Source organism: Sprattus sprattus (assembly GCF_963457725.1).
Source record: "Sprattus sprattus genome assembly, chromosome: 2".
Lineage (NCBI taxonomy): Eukaryota > Metazoa > Chordata > Actinopteri > Clupeiformes > Clupeidae > Sprattus > Sprattus sprattus.
In genome coordinates, this window is record NC_137921.1 from 18,799,612 (window position 1) to 18,817,449 (window position 17,838).

The following is a 17,838-nucleotide window of genomic DNA, read 5'->3' on the forward strand; positions in this document are numbered from 1 at the left end:
ATGAGAGTGTGTCTTGTGTGTGTGTTTCTTATTTGCTTTCACTCCAGTAAACACAATTTGTGTGCTGCCTTTGAAGACTTCACTTATGTTACTACTGCTACTACTTCTACTACGACTACTACTACTACCGCTACTACTATTACTAATACCAATACAACTACTACTACTACTACTACTACTACTACTACTACTACTACCAGGCACGTGCACAGATAGACCCCAAGTGGTGCTCAAGCACCAGCCCTTGTGCCCTGGTTGGAAAAAAAGTGCCCTTTCTGCTGAAGCCCAATTTTTTTTTCATTCATCAATATTTTTAGAATACAAATTAGTGTCTCTGTCATCAATTTCCCCAAATGTGTTTTGATACCTGAGGGGGCATTTATTTGAGTTCTTGTGAGAATTTCGCCCCGACATGCACCGCGGCATAGACATAGAATACGTATTCTATGTCTATGCTCTGCGGTGCTCACAAGCCCCCGCCGCGCCCCTCCCTCCTCATCCCCCACATCAGTGCGGAGCACCAGGCCAAACCAGTGCAGCTTATACTTCTTCACTGACCTGCAGCATCAGACAAACAGGTAATGACGGTGTTTGTGCAATCCCCCAACGTTGTTTGTTATAAATTAACAACAACATTAGTGCCGCTGAAAAAATAACTGGTCCGATGTTTCCTAATTTTTTTTTAGAAACAACTAACTTGATTTCAAAGCATTGTCCAGCTGTTTACTGACTTTTGTCATGTTTAATGACATTATTTGTCTGACTGTGCATATTTTGTGTTGTATAAATGCCGTTTAGACAATTTCGAAAGTATGTTGAATTTATGTTTATAAATGTCACGAGAATTCACAGCTAGAAAATAGCAAGTAAACTAGCTCTCGGTGTCTTGCTATCCTTCTCCCACATTGTTTAACATGATATTTATGTATCTCTTCGTTTTGCCTGTTTTACAACGATCAAACTTCTATGAGTAATTGCAGAGGGTGAAAAAGAGTAAAATAAAGGAAATGTAAGCTAGCTGTCTAATCCTGCCAAGAGGAAACACATGTCGAGAACAGCATAAGTGCTGCTTATGCTTTAACCTTCAGAAAACAGACAAATTATTATCCACAACACAACATTAATATATCTCATTTACAACATTTGTAGCATAATGTCAAGAAAAGAGAGACTCTAAAAGCAGAAGGACACGGAACTGCAGCAAGCAGCTCAGGGTAACAGCTCCCTTTTATCTTGGATCAGGCCATCAACTAGTAAAACAAAGGAGGGAGAAAATATCCTACTGTGTTTTTTATATATGTATTTTTAAATTATAATTATTTCTAATTTTATAAATAATTTTGCCGATGGGTGCCCTTTTTTTTTTTTTTGAGCACCTGCCCCCCAAAATGTCTGTGCACGTGCCTGACTACTACTACTACTACTACTACTAGTGCTGCTGTTGCTGCTGCTACTGGTTCTAGTGAAAAGGAGGAAAATGGAGACCTGCCATCACACACACTGTTTTGGAGCCCCTGAGGACTGGGCAGGTATATGGGATCAATTCAGTGACAAAAAGATTTGGAAGATTGCCGTAATGTCACAAACAACTTGTTTTACAAATACCCCACAATTTGCGATGAACAGAATGTGATTTGTAAAATGCCCCACTATTTGCACATCATGCTTTACAAATACAACTACACCTTTCAAACAAACACAATGTGATTTAGTTCTTTTCTCTTAATTGTTCTTACTTGTAAAACTGATTATACAGACTTGCAAAGTGTGGTTTATTATTTCCATTTTTTGTTTGTAAATGTGGAGCCTTGCAAGTAACATTTTTCTTTGCAAAACATATTGTATTCGCAGAGTACGTCAAGTTTGTTTGAGAGGTTATGGCAGCCTTCTAGACTTTTTTGTCACTGAATTGATCCCATGGTCACCAAAACAGCCTGAAGCCACCATTAGTGCATGACGCTCACTGCACTCACTGGGTGACCGCTCACTGCACACAGTATTGAAGCAGTATGAGACGTCTGTCTGCAGCACACACAGAAGATGACAGGAGAATTTTGTCGTGCAGAGTGGTGTTATAAAAATCCTTAGTGCTAGCACTGGAGATAATCGATTTTTCATGTAGCCTTACGTTGTATGTAGTTAGTTAATAGTTAATTTATCAATAAACAGAGCGCAGTCCTGAGGAAAGCCCACATTTGTTCACGGTGTACTGGTACTGTGCTGTACTGGTACTGTGCTGTACTGGATAGCATTTGGGTTAGTAATATACCATGCTGCTGGATGTAAGAGAGTGTGTTTCATGTGAGGCAGGCTGTCTGATGTAAAACGCTGCCTGTGTCTCATTGCGCTACATGGAGCACTGCTCTACGGGGCCATGTGGTTGCTATGCCAGATTCAAAGTCAGCATCCATCTAATTAAATTTTGTTAAGCCAATTAAAACAGTAACATATCAGTGCCAATCTGGGAATTATAGCTGCTCTAGGTTCAGATGAAACAGTGAGAGTGAGAGAAAGAGAGAGAGAGAGAATTAAAAAACACTGGCCAAAGGTGCAATGACCTCATACACCAAAATAAGTTTGGGGGTTGGAGGGGTTCAAATCACCAAAGCGAATTTAGTTTGATTTTTTTAACATCTTTCTTGATCAGAATGGTAAGATTCCACAGGGCTGTGAAATTGTGTGCGTCGCTACAGCTCTTGTGTCTGATGTGTTCAGCTTACAATTAGTTTCCCATATCACAGTCTATTACCTGGCAAATACCTGAAAGCTTCACACCAGATGGCAACTTGCTATTTAACTATCTATTTATCTATCTATCTATCTATCTATCTATCTATCTATCTATCTATCTATCTATCTATCTATCTATCTATCTATCTATCTATCTATCTATCTATCTATCTATCTATACTTCTATTTATCTTTTTATCTATCTATCTATCTACTTATATACTGTATGTGTGTGTCTCTCTCATTCGCTCTGTCTCTCTCACACTCAGTCTAAAATTGGCCAAATGACCAGGTGGACCAACGATGAATGGACTTTAAGCCAGGTACTCTCCTTATGGTGTTGTTGTGTATTTGGCTACAGCGAGTTCTGGGCAGCATCAGCTGGAAGGACCTGAATGAACAAATGTCATTTTGGATCATCATCATATGTTTCAGCTTTCAGCCTTGGATGAATCGCCTGACCGAAATGCCATTGTGGGATAAGTAATGGGCCTCTTGGTTGTTGAGAAGTGACTGCAACTCTAATGAATGTTGCAGATGGCTTTTCAGCAGAACTTAGACAATATCTCACTGAAATGACACCTCCCTCCCCCTATGTCTCTATAGAAAGACATCTGTGTCTGAAATCGAGTGTATAGGTTCATCACGAGAGCACTTTGATGGGGATTTTCAGTTGGGGAGCTATAATTGCTCTGAATGGTCTAGATCCTTCAAAAGTGTTATCCTGGCTAAGTGGGCTCGTGATTCTCCTGCGTGTGATTGGCTGTCGGCGGCTGTCTTGGATATCATTGGCTCTTGGCCAGGGCACATGTCCAGGTCGCATACCAGTGTGAGCACTGAATGTGTATTTATTAATGACAGTATAGGGAAAGATAATCAGCTCAGACAGCCAGACAGATTACTGGAACTGAATGTTTGTGTGTGCGTGTGCGTGTGTGTGTGTGTGTGTGTGTGTCTGTGTGTGTGTGTGTGTGTGTGTGTGGTTGTGTGTGTGTGTGTGTGTGTGTGTGTGTGTGTCATACTAGAGGAGCAGAGACAGAGACTTCAAACCATCTGTTTATATTATTTGATCTCTTGAGCAGAAAAACAAGCCTTTTATAATTAAATTTAAACAACAGATATAATCTACATGCGTTATGCATCATCGAAAAACAACAACATGGCAAAAACAACAACAAGCAGGGAGTAGAAAAAGAATACTCTTATATTAGCATATAAGTAACACATTACACTGGTGAGATTTTCAAAAGGCCCTTTTGAAAAATTTGAATTTAACCTGAATGTTCGGTTATTGTCATAGGGACACAGGTCACAATGAAATGAAACACTCTAAAGTAGGCCTTTGGGTTCTACAATCAGTAGTGTTCCATTATTGTAATGAAATCACTAGAGCCAGTGTATGACATGCTATTATTAGTTGAAATGTGGAGCAGCAATGATAATACTAGCACTAGCACTGGAGATGCACACTTGCTCTGAGATGGTGTGTCGCCTGCATGCTCTTCATATGTGAAAAGAGACAACGACAACAAAAGTAAATGTGACAGAGAACATGTCAGGATATCAGGAAGGTGTGTGTGTGTGTGTGTGTGTGTGTGTGTGTGTGTGTGTGTGTGTGTGTGTGTGTGTGTGTGTGTGTGTGTGTGTGTGTGTGTGTGTGTGTGGGTGTGGAGAGGGCAGTGGCAATGTGACAGTGGATTAAAGTGCAGTTTTGACATTCTGTCTTTAAAAATTACATTCAACCCCATGAGGAGGTTTGCTGTGTTTGACGTTCCCAGCTGGATTTCAACTGAAGATAGAATATCAATGAGAGAGGAAGAGATGAAGATAGAGGAAGGGTGAAAAAGCAAAAACATGTATGTGCGTGTGTGTGTTTGTGTGTGTGTGTGTGTGTGCGTGTGTGTGTGTGTGTGTGTGTATGTGTGTGTGTGTGTGTGTGTGTGTGTGGTGCAGGGGGGAGGTGTTGGTCCCCTGAGTAATTTGTTTCATCTAAAAATATTGGGCTTGAAAACGAACATAATTGAATTGGGACGCTGGTTGTGTGACTGAGCCACTCTGTGACATGATGTGACGTGCTGCGTTGTGATGTGCCGTGGTCTAGGACCTCTGCCCAGAACACCAGCCTTTCATCACACTAATGCAACTCCAACAAGGCCAGCCATCACAAATCCTATGTGTGTGTGTGTGTGTGTGTGTGTGTGTGTGTGTGTGTGAGTGTGTGCGTGCGTGTGTGGAAATGTTGAAATGTGATGTATTTGGGAGAGTGTCAGAAAGCTATTTGTCTGTGTGTTAGTGCCTAGTAGAACTTTCTGTTTCCCCCATTATCTCTATAAAACACACACACACACACACACACACACACACACACACACACACACACACACACACACACACACACACACAAACACACACACACACACACACACACATTCCTTTATTGTCTCATTACCTCCAGCCTTCTAGCAAACAACCCTCACAAAACATTACCTAATTTGGCTTGGGCTAATTGCACTTGTTTGTAATTTGCCTGTACTTTACAGACAGAGCAGACTGCTATTAGAGTGACTGAATGGATGGGTGGGTGGGTTTGACTGTGCCTCTTGTCAGCAGAACTAGATAAACCACAGGGCAGCATTGGAGGAAAGGGAAAGGCAAAGAATGGTCCTGCGTATTAAAACCAGATCAGATTGTTTAGACCATAAATAGATCTTTAGTGCGTTTATCACCTACACAGGTAAGTCTTGAATGGATGATTGGGCGGTGGGTTAGTCATTCATACTGTGTGCTTTGGCAGTCCCTCCCTTCACCAGAATTAGATGAACGCCAGGATCGAATGGAAAGGCAAAGAAGGGGCAATACACCTGAGGTACTTGAGGTCTTTGAGGGCATAAGGGCTTTTGAATATACCTGAGGTACTTCAGGTTGTTTTAATCCAGTAGTGTGTATATATGGTAGGTTTGTGTGTGTGTCTGTGTAAAAGAGAGATAGTATGTGTTTTTTTGTGTTTACATCTCTTTACGTATTTGTATGTGTCCTCCCTCTGTGTGTTTGTGTTTTGGGGGTCAGTGTGTTTATTTAGTGTGCTTTGTGTGTGTGTGTCTGTATTTGGGGTGTTACTGCATGTTAATATAATGTTCTGTGTGTGTATGTGTGTTTGTGTGTGTGTGTGTGTGTGTGTGTCTGTATTTTGGGTGTTACTGCATGATATATAGTGTTCTGTGTGTGTGTGTATGTCTGTCTGTCTGTATTTTGGGTGGTACTGCGCATTTATATAGTGTTCTGTGTGTGTGTCTGTCTGTCTATGTGTTTCGCCTATGGTGAGTGAGTAAACCATGACCGTAGCCCTGCAGTCTGCTCCTCCATGCTCCAGTTGTTTCTATGTAGGGCACATACCCCAGTGTTTATCCACCGTACACACGGTATACACACTACAGTCCCACTCATCATGCTTCACTGGGCTGGCCAGTCATTCAGAGAGAGGGTGCGCGTGTGAATCTCTGTGTGTGTGTGTGTGTGATAAACAGAACGAGAGGGGGTGATATAAGATAAAATAGACATAGGTTAAAGAGAGAGACTCAGCTTCTATAGGTTATCATCGCCCCTACTTTAACCCCTTACGCAATATCGCCCCCTAGCGTCACCCACAGCGCCCCTGTTTGAAGGGCTCTCTTCGTGTTTATCAAGTTCATGTACTAGTGTACTTCTGAGAGCATGTTACTGCAACTGTGCCAAATAATATATTCATAGATTACCTGTACGTGTTCACAAGACTATCTACAGGCTTGCACACATTTTATATGCAATGCAGACTGTATTTATGGTCGATATTTGAAGAATTGTTTGATGATTAACTTAGAAAGGGAACCTCCTCTGTAATTGACCTCTTTTACAAAGTCCAATGGACGTCGCTGCCTCTTGAAATTGGGAGTTTGTTGTTTCTTTTGCTGACTCAGTTGACAGTGAAAGTCTGAAGAGCGTCTTGTTCTGCTCCGAAAACTCGCAACCATGGCGCTTGTCTCGTCTTTCACGCCAGTTTTTGTGGCGGTGTTGTGCGTGGTTATCGCCTTCGTTCTCAGAAGCTTCCAGAAGACAGAGACAACTTCAAAGCCAGACTCCAAATCCACGAGAGAGGCCAGGCCGTGGGTGGACGAGGACCTGCAGGACGACACGGAAATCAGCTCTAAAGACAACGGTACAGCGCACGCACCCCGTAACGTTACCCATTTTAGCTGTTCGTCGAAGTATTCAGTATTCTGTAACTCGGTAGCTTGAAGAGCCCTAGTCTGTAAAAAAACTGTCTTTCCACCGTCGACCCTCAATGTTGAGATGAACAGGAGAAGCAGAGGTTAGGGGAGGTAACGGAGGTTAGGTGAGCAGCGCACATTTAAGGTGAGGTAACAGGTCATGTACAGGTTATCAACGTTTTAGCCCAGTGAAGTGGTGTATCAGGTATCTATAGGATATGTGACTGTGTGTGTGTGTGTGCCTGTTTGTGCCAGAGTTTCAGAGAGAGGATTATGAAAGGTCATGGATAAATGTCAAAATCTGTAAATGCAATTTTTTTAAAATGCTTTTCTATCATTGTATGCATTCTACAATTCTATTTGTTTTGATTATATTTAGATTATGTAGTGTAGTGTATTTAAAACTGAGTGTTGAAAACATTATCAGGTTTTCATAGGAATGTAATAAAAGTTTTAAGACAATTTGGAGCTTTAAATATTGGTGTAGACATTCAGACCATACTCAGAGTTGGTCATGGCCAGGTTTTTCAGAAAAACTGAAATAAACATAGAAAATCTAATAAATGGTCAGAATTGTTCTGTATTCATTCAGAGAATAATAAGTCACAATAGTGTTTTTATCGACGCAGAGTACCATGATAGGTCACAGTTAGTGTCCGCTGTGGTATATGATGGTGATTGGTCAGAATTTGTGTCTGTATCCATTCAGAGGATGATGAATGGGTGGACGGAGGAGAAGAGGACCTCGTCCATGTTCCGTACACCCCGACACGGTATCCACCAGAGGAGATGCTAGAACGTTCTCAGCAGTTCTACTCACTCCTGAACAAGAGGCGATCAGTGAGGTTTATCAGTCCAGAACCGGTTCCACGATCAGTCATTGACAACATAATTCGTGCAGCAGGTACACTGCACCTTTGCCCTCTGAACTTTGACCCCTTGACTATGTTCAAATAGGGTGTTTCTCAAATCTGGAGCTATTCCACATACAGTATAAAACACCTTTATTCCCTGGGAGAGTGAGGGTGAGGTGTGTGTGTGTGTGTGTGTGTGTGTGTGTGTGTGTGTGTGTGTGTGTGTGTGTGCGTGCGTGCGTGCGTGCGTATGTGTGTGTGTGTGAGGGCTGATTGGAGACCAGATCGGACCTGTACTTAGTGTGTGTCTGACCCAATCTCCTCTGCACTGGATTCCTTCCAGAGTCTCCTTTTCTCTGGATTACAACCAACTCACCCCATCACTGCTGTCACTTACTATGAGTTGATGCAAAGGAATGTCCTAGCCTCTGTAGTCTGCACATCACAAAGTATACCCTCTGTAGTACATACATCACAAAGTATACTCTGTTGAGTGGGTAATGCACATTCATCCATGCAGCAGGTGTCCTAAAGACCTACAGTACAGGCACACAGTCTTTGTGCTCCCCAGTAAAACAAGCCCATTATTTACCCGGTGGAGGAACACTAATTTCATATGAACTAACTTGCTAATTACCGACTATGCTAACTGGATTTTATTGTCTCTATAATATGCACCAAGGGAGTACACATACTGATAAAAGCAATATACTAGTCCCTTTGGGAGGGACTGCTAAAATTATTTAATGGAAATATGATACGCAAACATTAATTTGCATACATATGGGATTTCTAATAATGAACTAATTCGAAATTTTACTAGCATACTGAGAGAGCTAATTGATCAGTATTTGGTCGATACATTAACATTATTGAATGTTGTATTATTCTCTAAATCTGGTAGAGCAACTGGTAGAGGTAAGGTAGACTTTACTGTCCTGAAGGGGAACTTGTTTTTGGCTCCAGGCCACTGTGTCACACGACATACAGCACATATGCCAACATCACAGTGCAAATACAAGCCAGCAAATAGATCATCTATTGAGGTACAGCGTGTTTTTAGTGGCATCTAGTGTTAAGGTTGTTGAATTGCAACCAGATAATATCCTTCCCTTTACAAGTGTGTGCGAGTACCAAGTACAGCGGCCATCAAATGTCATAACAACGCTAAAATCCCTATCTTGAGCCAGTAGAAACATGGCTGTGTGGTGCACCATGGACTCCATGGAAGAGGACCCGCCCCCTTCGAGATGTGGAGGGGTCATTCTAAGCTAATGGAAACAAAAGTTACAGGTAATTATACAGTAATGAAAAAACGTAATTATGAATACTACAATACATTACAATAGATGCCACCAAAAACTACAGACTGTTCCTTTAAGGCTCATACAAAACAACATGCTCAACTTAACATGCTGAGTGCGTGCCAGTAGCTCTTCAGAAATAGAAAATAAAAATAGACTGCAGTGGCAAATAACACAATAAAGGCAGTAAAAGCAAATAAAAGCAATATAACCAAAACAAAAATAATAATAAAAGCAATAAAAAAGATGCCAAGTTCTCCGATTTGTTATTTAGTGTCTTAGGGCGGAATGAGTCTAATCACAGATTTCAACATAGAAAGAAGACTGAAGATACTGGTGATCATTTATCCATATTAGCTTCCTGGGCATCCTATCTTCAGGATGTGCAGGTTTAGATTTTACCTGTGTTGACAACCATACACACCCTGCACACCTTATTGGATTACACTCTGAATTCATTTGATAAAAACAGAAGTATAAGTTTGCTATTTATGAAGTCTAAACCTTCGTAAAAAGTCCATCCTCTGTGGAAGCCTAGAACAAATGTTTTCAACATGAGCAAGCCATGTGAGTGAGCTGTTGATGGGACCACCAAGATATGTATATGAAGGAACCCGATGTGATAGGTACATTGTAAATGAATACCGGACTACGGTCACCAATTCATCTGGGACCGAATATTATCTCCTCAGTTAGTTTTCCTCAGCACCAATCCACAAACTGTCTGATTCCAGGGTTGTAAAATTATCACTTGTTCCCGGGGGGCTGTGCTTATTGGGGTCAGATATTGCCTTGTTAACCTTAACAAACTGTGGTACTCTGGTAGTTAAAAAAGAAAAATACCACTTGATAATAAAATAATTGACATCAATCCGTTTCAATATATTTAATAATAAATTAGGCTGAAGAGTATTAAAGGCTGAACTGAAATCAATAAAAGGTAAGTGGCATATTCCTCAGTGTCCTCCAACTACGTACTAAGTACTAGTACTTAAGTTTTAAGTTGGGGACACTGCTGATTGCATCATCTGTGCCTCTTCCTCGTCTATTGGCAGACTGCCTAGGGTCCACTCTAGGCCTCTGGGGTAATGACGCTGTATAATTCTCAATTCATTTAATCACAATTGAAGTCAATACTACAGGCCTTTGGTCATTTTGTCTCTCAACTGGGTGAGACTGCCATGGGGCTGGAGTGATTATTTTCCATAGTGCAGATTCAGTAATGGAAAATGAACTGCATTTACTGTATATAGCGCTTTTCTACTAACTTATAGCGCTTTTCAAGTCATTTATATAGCATGCTATAGGAGCTAACAACATCAAGACCCTGGGGTTAATTCCCACATAGGTTACTGATGAAAATGTATAACTGTACTATAAGTCGCTTGGGATAAAAGTGGCTACTAAGTATGTAAATGTAATGGACTTCTTATAGTCTACACCAGGGGTTTTCAACAGGGGGTCCGTGGCCCCCTGGTGGTCGTCGACGGCATTGCAGGGGGTCCGCGACATGTTGATCAGTTCACCATTGAATTTTTTTTTTTAATATAAATTTCCTTGGATATTTCAACACGTTTCCAGATTTCGCTGAATATGTGCGCGGGGGGTGGGGGCGTGGTGACGGCGGTTAGTGATCTACCCTTATAACTGCACATATTTAAGTGTTTTAGGCAGAATATCTGTGCAGGGGCTGGGGGGTGGCAGCGGCTACCAATGTACCCTGATCATTTCACATATTTAAGTGTTATAGGCAGAATATCTGTGCAGGGGGAGGGAGCGTGGGGGCGGCAGTTACAAACACACACGCGCATGCAGGTACATCAGTGGGCCGCAAATTACTTTCTAGTCAGAATGGTGGTCCCTGGGACAAAACCAGTTGAAAACCCCTGGTCTACACTACCATACTGTTTAGCAGATAGCTAGTCGATCAATATTTGATTGATCAATTCAAGTGATCAGGAATTGATAGAATGTTGATTGACAGGCACAGCCCCCAGTGGTGCTCACACGGAGCCGTGGACGTTTGTGGTGGTGGCCGAGCCCGAGACCAAACACAAGATCCGCCTGATCGTGGAGGAGGAGGAGGAGATCAACTACAGGCAGAGAATGGGGGACAAGTGGGTCAAGGACCTAGAGAGGCTCCGGTAAGAATGTGTGTGTGTGTGTGGTTGTGTGACCTGTGTGGACCTGTGTTTGTGTGTATGAGTTTGTGGTTGAGTGTACTTGGGTCTAATAATAAGACTAATAATACAAATAATGAATCATTCAGCTGTTCAGCTGTCCTTTTCCACACCTGCTTCCGTCTTCAGGACCAACTGGGTGAAGGAGTATCTGGATGAAGCCCCATACCTTATCCTGATTTTTAAGCAAGCCTACGGAATCCTGCCCGATGGCAAAAAGAAGACCCACTACTACAACGAGATCAGTGTGTCAATATCCTGTGGTCTGCTACTGGCTGGACTGCATGTAAGACACAATGTCACACACACACACACACACACACACACACACACACACACAGTCAGACAGACACACACTCTGTATAAATTGCCATCCTTGACTTGAACAAACAAACAGCCATGCATGCAAAATTGATTCACATTTCAGATGGACAGAAACATTTACGTATGCACAAGCATGCACACAACCTATGTGCTATACGTTACATTTTGCATTTCTAAATATCTTCCAACATGCCTTTTCTAGCTCTTCCTCTGTTTTTGACTGACACTACTCTCCTCCAATTCCGCGATAGAACGCTGGACTGGTCACCGTAACGTCGACACCTTTGAACTGCGGTCCCCAGCTGAGGCTCCTCCTCCGCCGTCCGGCCAATGAGAAGCTGCTGATGCTGCTTCCAGTCGGCTACGCAGCAGCAAAGGCCACCGTGCCTGATCTCAAACGCAAACCCCTGGATGACATTGTGGTCCACATATGATGACATCGTGGTCCACATATGATGACATCATGGTCTACATATGATGACATCAGCAAACGCTTAGTTAACATATGGAAATGTTAAAGCAACTCTTTGTAATAATTTGGCACTTTTTAGATGTGTGTTTTTATAAGCAACAACTTTTGGTAAAATCCTCAAATAAATTCATGTGTGGGACAGATAAACATATCTAGCTTGCTCGCTGGTTTAACACTTAAACTCCATAATGCTGCTTTAAACCAACATCATACAGCCATGATGAGTTTGGATTGTAATCATCTTAGGATAGTATTTTTGTCACCACCTTGAGCTGGAATAGTCAGTATCCTCAAATTGATTGAATCATACTGAGTTGTATTGGTGGAATGTCCAGTCATAAGTTTGTGTAAAAACCTGGAGGATACCGAAAGGCTCTAGATCAGGGGTGTCAAACTCAAATACACAGAGGGCCAAAATGTAAAACTGCGTCCAAGTCGAGGGCTGAACATATCAAATGTTTATTTAAAAAAAAAGATTAAACATGAACTTAAGTTTAACGTAGGCCTACTGAATCTGTGACAAGCAGCCTAACGCTTTGGCCTTTTAGTTATTGCCTGTTAACACAGAGATCAAATTTCAAAATAAAATAAACATCAGTGGCATTCATTTTCTTATGCCTCTCTTTTCTACATATTGCAGGCGCTCCATCTGTGGTCAGTCCAACAAGTTTGTCCAAAGGCAGCCCCATTTCATTTACACATTTGGATACCTCTTCACAGAGATCTTTCCCCGTAGTTGTGCCATGCATTGATTAAGTTCCCAGAAGTTCATATACAACCAAAGAGACGAGTCCACTCCAGGGTTGAAGATTGGCAGCTGGGCAGTACCAAATGTGTCGCTGCTCTCATCCACAGCAAGGGAGTATGCGATGAAATATTTTCCCTTTCCCATCAGATGTTCTTGTAGATCGGTGGCAAGGTCACACACACAATCAGCAACGGTGTTTCTGCTCCGGCTCACATTTAAAAATGCTTTCCTTTATTCAGGGCACATGATGTCTCAAACCTTTATCATGCAGTTCTTGACAAATTCTCCCTCTATAAAGGGTCGGGCTGCCTTAGCGATCTCCGCTACTACAACAATAAAGCTTGCAGTCACAGCAGCAGCCTCACTTTGTGATTTGGCTTTTACGAACACAGTCTGCTGTGACACCAGCCACCTTTTCGAATCCTCTTCCTTCTGGAGCTTCTGTTTCATGTCCAGATGTTTGTACTTGTCTTGGTGTTTCGTTTCATAGTGCCGTCTTAAATTGTATTCTTTCATTACAGCCACATCGGCCCAATGCACAAGATAAACAGGTTCAGGGTCGGACTGGGACCGATTTTCGGCCCTGGCATTTTTCCATGATCTACACCGGCCCCTTATGGACCGACCGACCCCCCCCCCCCCCCCCCTTTAGCGCAAATGAGCCGAACCAACTTCAGCGAACCTACTTAAGAAAGACCTGTGAGCCGAAGTCAACATGTCGCGGTGGGCACAATTAAAAACCAAACGGCCTACCTTGACGCTGTCTTGATCGCGGGGCTTCTTGCAAGTTGCAATTATTCCACATTAATCCACACGGTTTAACATACCCGAGCAGTCCTGCTAGCAAGCAATGGATTATGTTTGCGTTAAGGAAGTAAAGCGGAAACGGGTCAAAAACTTGTCTATAGGAAGTCGAGACCATAGACGTATACATGTCTATGGTCGAGACCATAATACCACGCACTTCATTACCACTAGTGGTCAGTAGATGGCGACTGTGCACTGCAAATAACAGCGTTAGCCACTTACTTACTTATGAATAGACTTGGAGGGGCGAGCCCTCCCGGAAGCCATAGAGAATGCATTGAGAGCTCTGTTTTGTGAAGTAAACGCATTTAATATGGGAGTCAATGGGAGAGGTCTGGGGCGATTTTCATGTCGCCCAATGACCAAAATACTATGACTAGGCTATACATGTTAAAATATTCAGAGACTATTCACATCTCATGCGCATCATTTCCCACGCCCTGCTCACTGGACAGGGAATCCTCCAATTCCGACCCAACATAGACATCATCATCAATTGGCTTGGAGCCTGGACTAACCTCTCCAGTAAAGTCCTCAGTTTCGTCGGTTGAAGTTGCATTTTCGCCGGTTGTAGCAGCAGGGACGTCGGGGGCACTAGCAGCAACGGTTGAAGCACTGGCCACAGCAAACAAGCGATCTATTTTAAAACATCCAGACGCCTCAGCTTGTAGAGATTTCTGCCTTTTGTCCCGAATCTTCTCCGCTCCCCCTTTCTTCTTTTTGCCAACTCTTACCATGATTTTTAGCCCATCCACTGAAATTAGAATATAAGCGAAGCATCATCCACAGCATCCATGGACCGTTAACGTTCGCTGTTAGATGTATAATCCTATCGTGCACCGCAACATATTTTTGCAAAATATTCGAACATAAATTCGCCAAATATAAGAAGAAAATCGTAGTTTAGTTTAAAGAAAGCATTTTAGTTTTATTTAAATTTAGTTTGTTGCAATGATTGTACAGTTTGAAGAAACAGGATTTTACAGTTTGAAGAAATAGAAAATGATACCATATACCAACCGTCACATAGATGTGCATGACAAGGAAGCGCTATACTGGATGCACCATTGCAACAATTTGACGTTAGGTTCTTTCTTGGGCTCTTTGAGTTATCCGTATTGTCAGGTAAGTAAGGCGGTCCTATAATAAGTATTGGGGCCGGTATGATTGAAGGAGGGCCGGCCCTCGCACGCCGAAATGTGGACCGGCCCTTCTGGCAAATGCCCGGTATCACAGATTACCAGTCCGAGCCTGAACAGGTTTGCCCTTTACATCGATAAACATATATTCTGCCCATATTGGCCATTTTTGGGGGGATAGAGATGGCCGCAAGCTAAACTTTGACTTCATGTGATGAGGTTGCAGACAGTGAGTCAAAGGCTCGCGCTTGCGGGCCTAAATTGACATAGGCTACCAACCAGTGCATTGTGGGACTTGCAGTATTAGTGGTGCGTGCGACATCCCGAAGGCCGTGGCAGGCCAGCTCTGATAGACATTTCACATTATCTTGCGGGCCAAATAAAATTACACTGTGGCCCATTCAAATGAATGTAACTTATTGCAACATTACGAAGAGCCTGGGGGTCAGATGAAATTGTTTGGCGGGCTGGATCTTGATTTTGACACGTGATCTAGTGTCATACCATGGTATTACATATAATTATGTAAGCTACTCATAACTCATACAGTGAAATCAGGGGTGCAACTGCCCAGTGTCAGGGGGGTATGCAGCAACAATTTTGGCGCCCCCCCCCCCCTCCCCTTTAGTTGCTACTAAATTGCCATATAATAATAAATAATAACACGCCGTGCCTTTGCACTTGCCCATTCATCTAGTATTGCATCATGATTCATGCCAACAGATAGCCTGTATGTTTGACAGCACAGCTAACATGAACAGCTAATGGTAACCATGGTAACCATGGTAACCAGAGTTACGTTTCCAGCTTCTTGTTAGTTACTGTGAATGCTACCAGAGCCCGTCTGCCACCTTATATTTACCAGTTGTTATTTTTGCCTTAATAAAATTGAGATGTGTCATACATGGGATTGGTACAGTAGGGGTTTAACCAAAATCTAAATGTAGCTATCATCAGCCTTACTGATGAGGCTTAAGCTAGCCATAAACCCCATTTAGCTGCTACATTTCTATGTTAGCAAACGCTAGCTAGCCTGCTAGCTAGTCTGTTAACATTATTTGCAAGCCTCCAAGCACAAACGTAAAGTCACCTTAAAACCTACCTGTTGCCTTTCACCATCCACTTATTTAATTGCTGTCGCATCCCCTGACATGTCTTCTCCTTTTACCGCTTTCTTTTTCTGTTCCCAAAGCTCCCAACAGCTTTTTTGCTTTATCCATCTTCCATCCAACCAACTCACTACTCGTAGCTTAGTTCGAACTGCTTGTGTGTGTAGCGGTCACGGCCTCACGCTCCCTCTTCTATGTCAAAATTCTGTTATGGAATCTTAAGAGATAAGGCGCCTACTCTAGCCTGTTTAGTCCTCTAAAATGTTATAACATTAAGGAAATGCAGAAATGATTTAGAAACGCACAACAGCAGCTACATATAGAAAATACCCCAAACATGTTTTTTTTTTTTTTACCATCGCTTTGGCGCTCCCATGGTGCGGCGCCTCTATGCGCCGCATACAGCGCATACCCACTTTTTGCGCCACTGAGTGACATTACAAAGGGGCTGATTCTACAGTCTGAAAGGCCTGGTATGGTGCAGACATCAAAATCCAGTCAAAAGATGCAAGCCACATTCAGAACACATATTAGAGGGTAATTGGGTGAGAAAACAGAAGATGTGAGGAACCAGAGAATGTCACATTAGTGTCTCTGGCTAATTTCACTAGAATGGCATTTTTACACTGAGCTACAAATAACAAACAAAAAAAGTCAAAGGATGACAATGGACGCAAGGGCTTTTCCCAGTAATAATGCACTGTCAAATTCACGATACAACAACCTCACAAGTCAGGTTATCAAAATGACACTTGATAAAAGGAGTCAACAGAGCACGAAGGAATCACATGTTTCCATTTGTGCAGGTAAGGCAGGTAGATTTTGCCATTGGCATCCACATCATTTATGGTACTAGTGGGCTTCACAAAGCAAATGGAGGGATTATAGGGGTAGATGTCCAGCAGCCACACCCAGATGGGGATATTGTAGGTATTCCCTACAGAGAACATTAGGAGAGCTCTGGGCTCTGTAAAGCGCCTAGAGACAATTGTATTGTTATCGCGCTATATAAATAAAATTGAATTGAATTGAATTGAATTGAATTGAACTGAGAGAGAAAAAAAATCCTGAGTAACACACAGATGGGCACATTTGCACACTTCTGAGAGAACAATAATGGAGGCAAATTAAACATGTAAGAAAGTACGTTGAAAATACAAAGGGACAATTTGCTACCTGTGTTATAGTCCATCCATGTGGAAACAAATTTATATTTTTGGAAGTGCATGCATCTCTTTATTTCCTGTATAATATCTTCCCAAACAAAGATGTTGGCATCTCTGTCTACAGTGGTATTTTGTCTGACCTTAACTGCAAACTAAAAACAACATGACCATAAATGTTAAAATAAGCTTGAAGGACAAGACCAGTCCACTGTTCAGTATATGTTATGCAGTGTTGCAAACTGTCTAGTGAATAGAGGTGTGAGTGTGACTTTATAACATACTACATTCATGTGTAAAATCTGAAATGTACTTTACCTAGGAACAATATCAGCTGATTAAGATAAATGTATTTTGTGAATAAAGTAATATCACATTACATTCTGAAATCATTTCCTACTTATACCACAGATGAAGTCAGAACATTATCTAGTACATCCTCAGTGAATCTCAGCCGCCAGAGGTTCCCTTGTTGGCGCAGTTCCTACCATCTCCAATGTGGAAACAGTATCTAAGCCCAGAAACCTGTCCTCCGGCACTCACTGCTGAATTGTAAAACCTACCTTAACTCTTTTTCTAAAAATATAAGGAATCACCTCACCATCAGTATCAAACCTCTTGGCAAGAATGAAAGTGAAACCTAGCAAAGTGTTTCTATCAGTAAGAGAAGACTGGTGGAAGACAGGTTTGAAACTGATAGTGAGGTGATTCCTTATATTTGTAGAGATTCACTGAGGATGTACTAGATAATGTTCTGACTTCAT

At 42.0% G+C, this 17,838-nt stretch overlaps 1 protein-coding gene across 1 annotated transcript; it reads left to right on the forward strand.

Annotated features, from left to right (window-relative positions):
• Nucleotides 1–6,735: 6,735 nt before the first annotated feature.
• On the forward strand, nt 6,736–12,234 carry iyd (iodotyrosine deiodinase; the record flags this gene model as incomplete). Its single annotated transcript, XM_080833568.1, has 5 exons — nt 6,736–6,922; nt 7,684–7,878; nt 11,117–11,276; nt 11,442–11,598; nt 11,888–12,234. 5 exons carry the CDS (start codon nt 6,736–6,738, stop codon nt 12,068–12,070), a joined length of 882 nt encoding a protein of 293 aa, XP_080689694.1. The 3' UTR covers nt 12,071–12,234.
• Nucleotides 12,235–17,838: the final 5,604 nt, after the last annotated feature.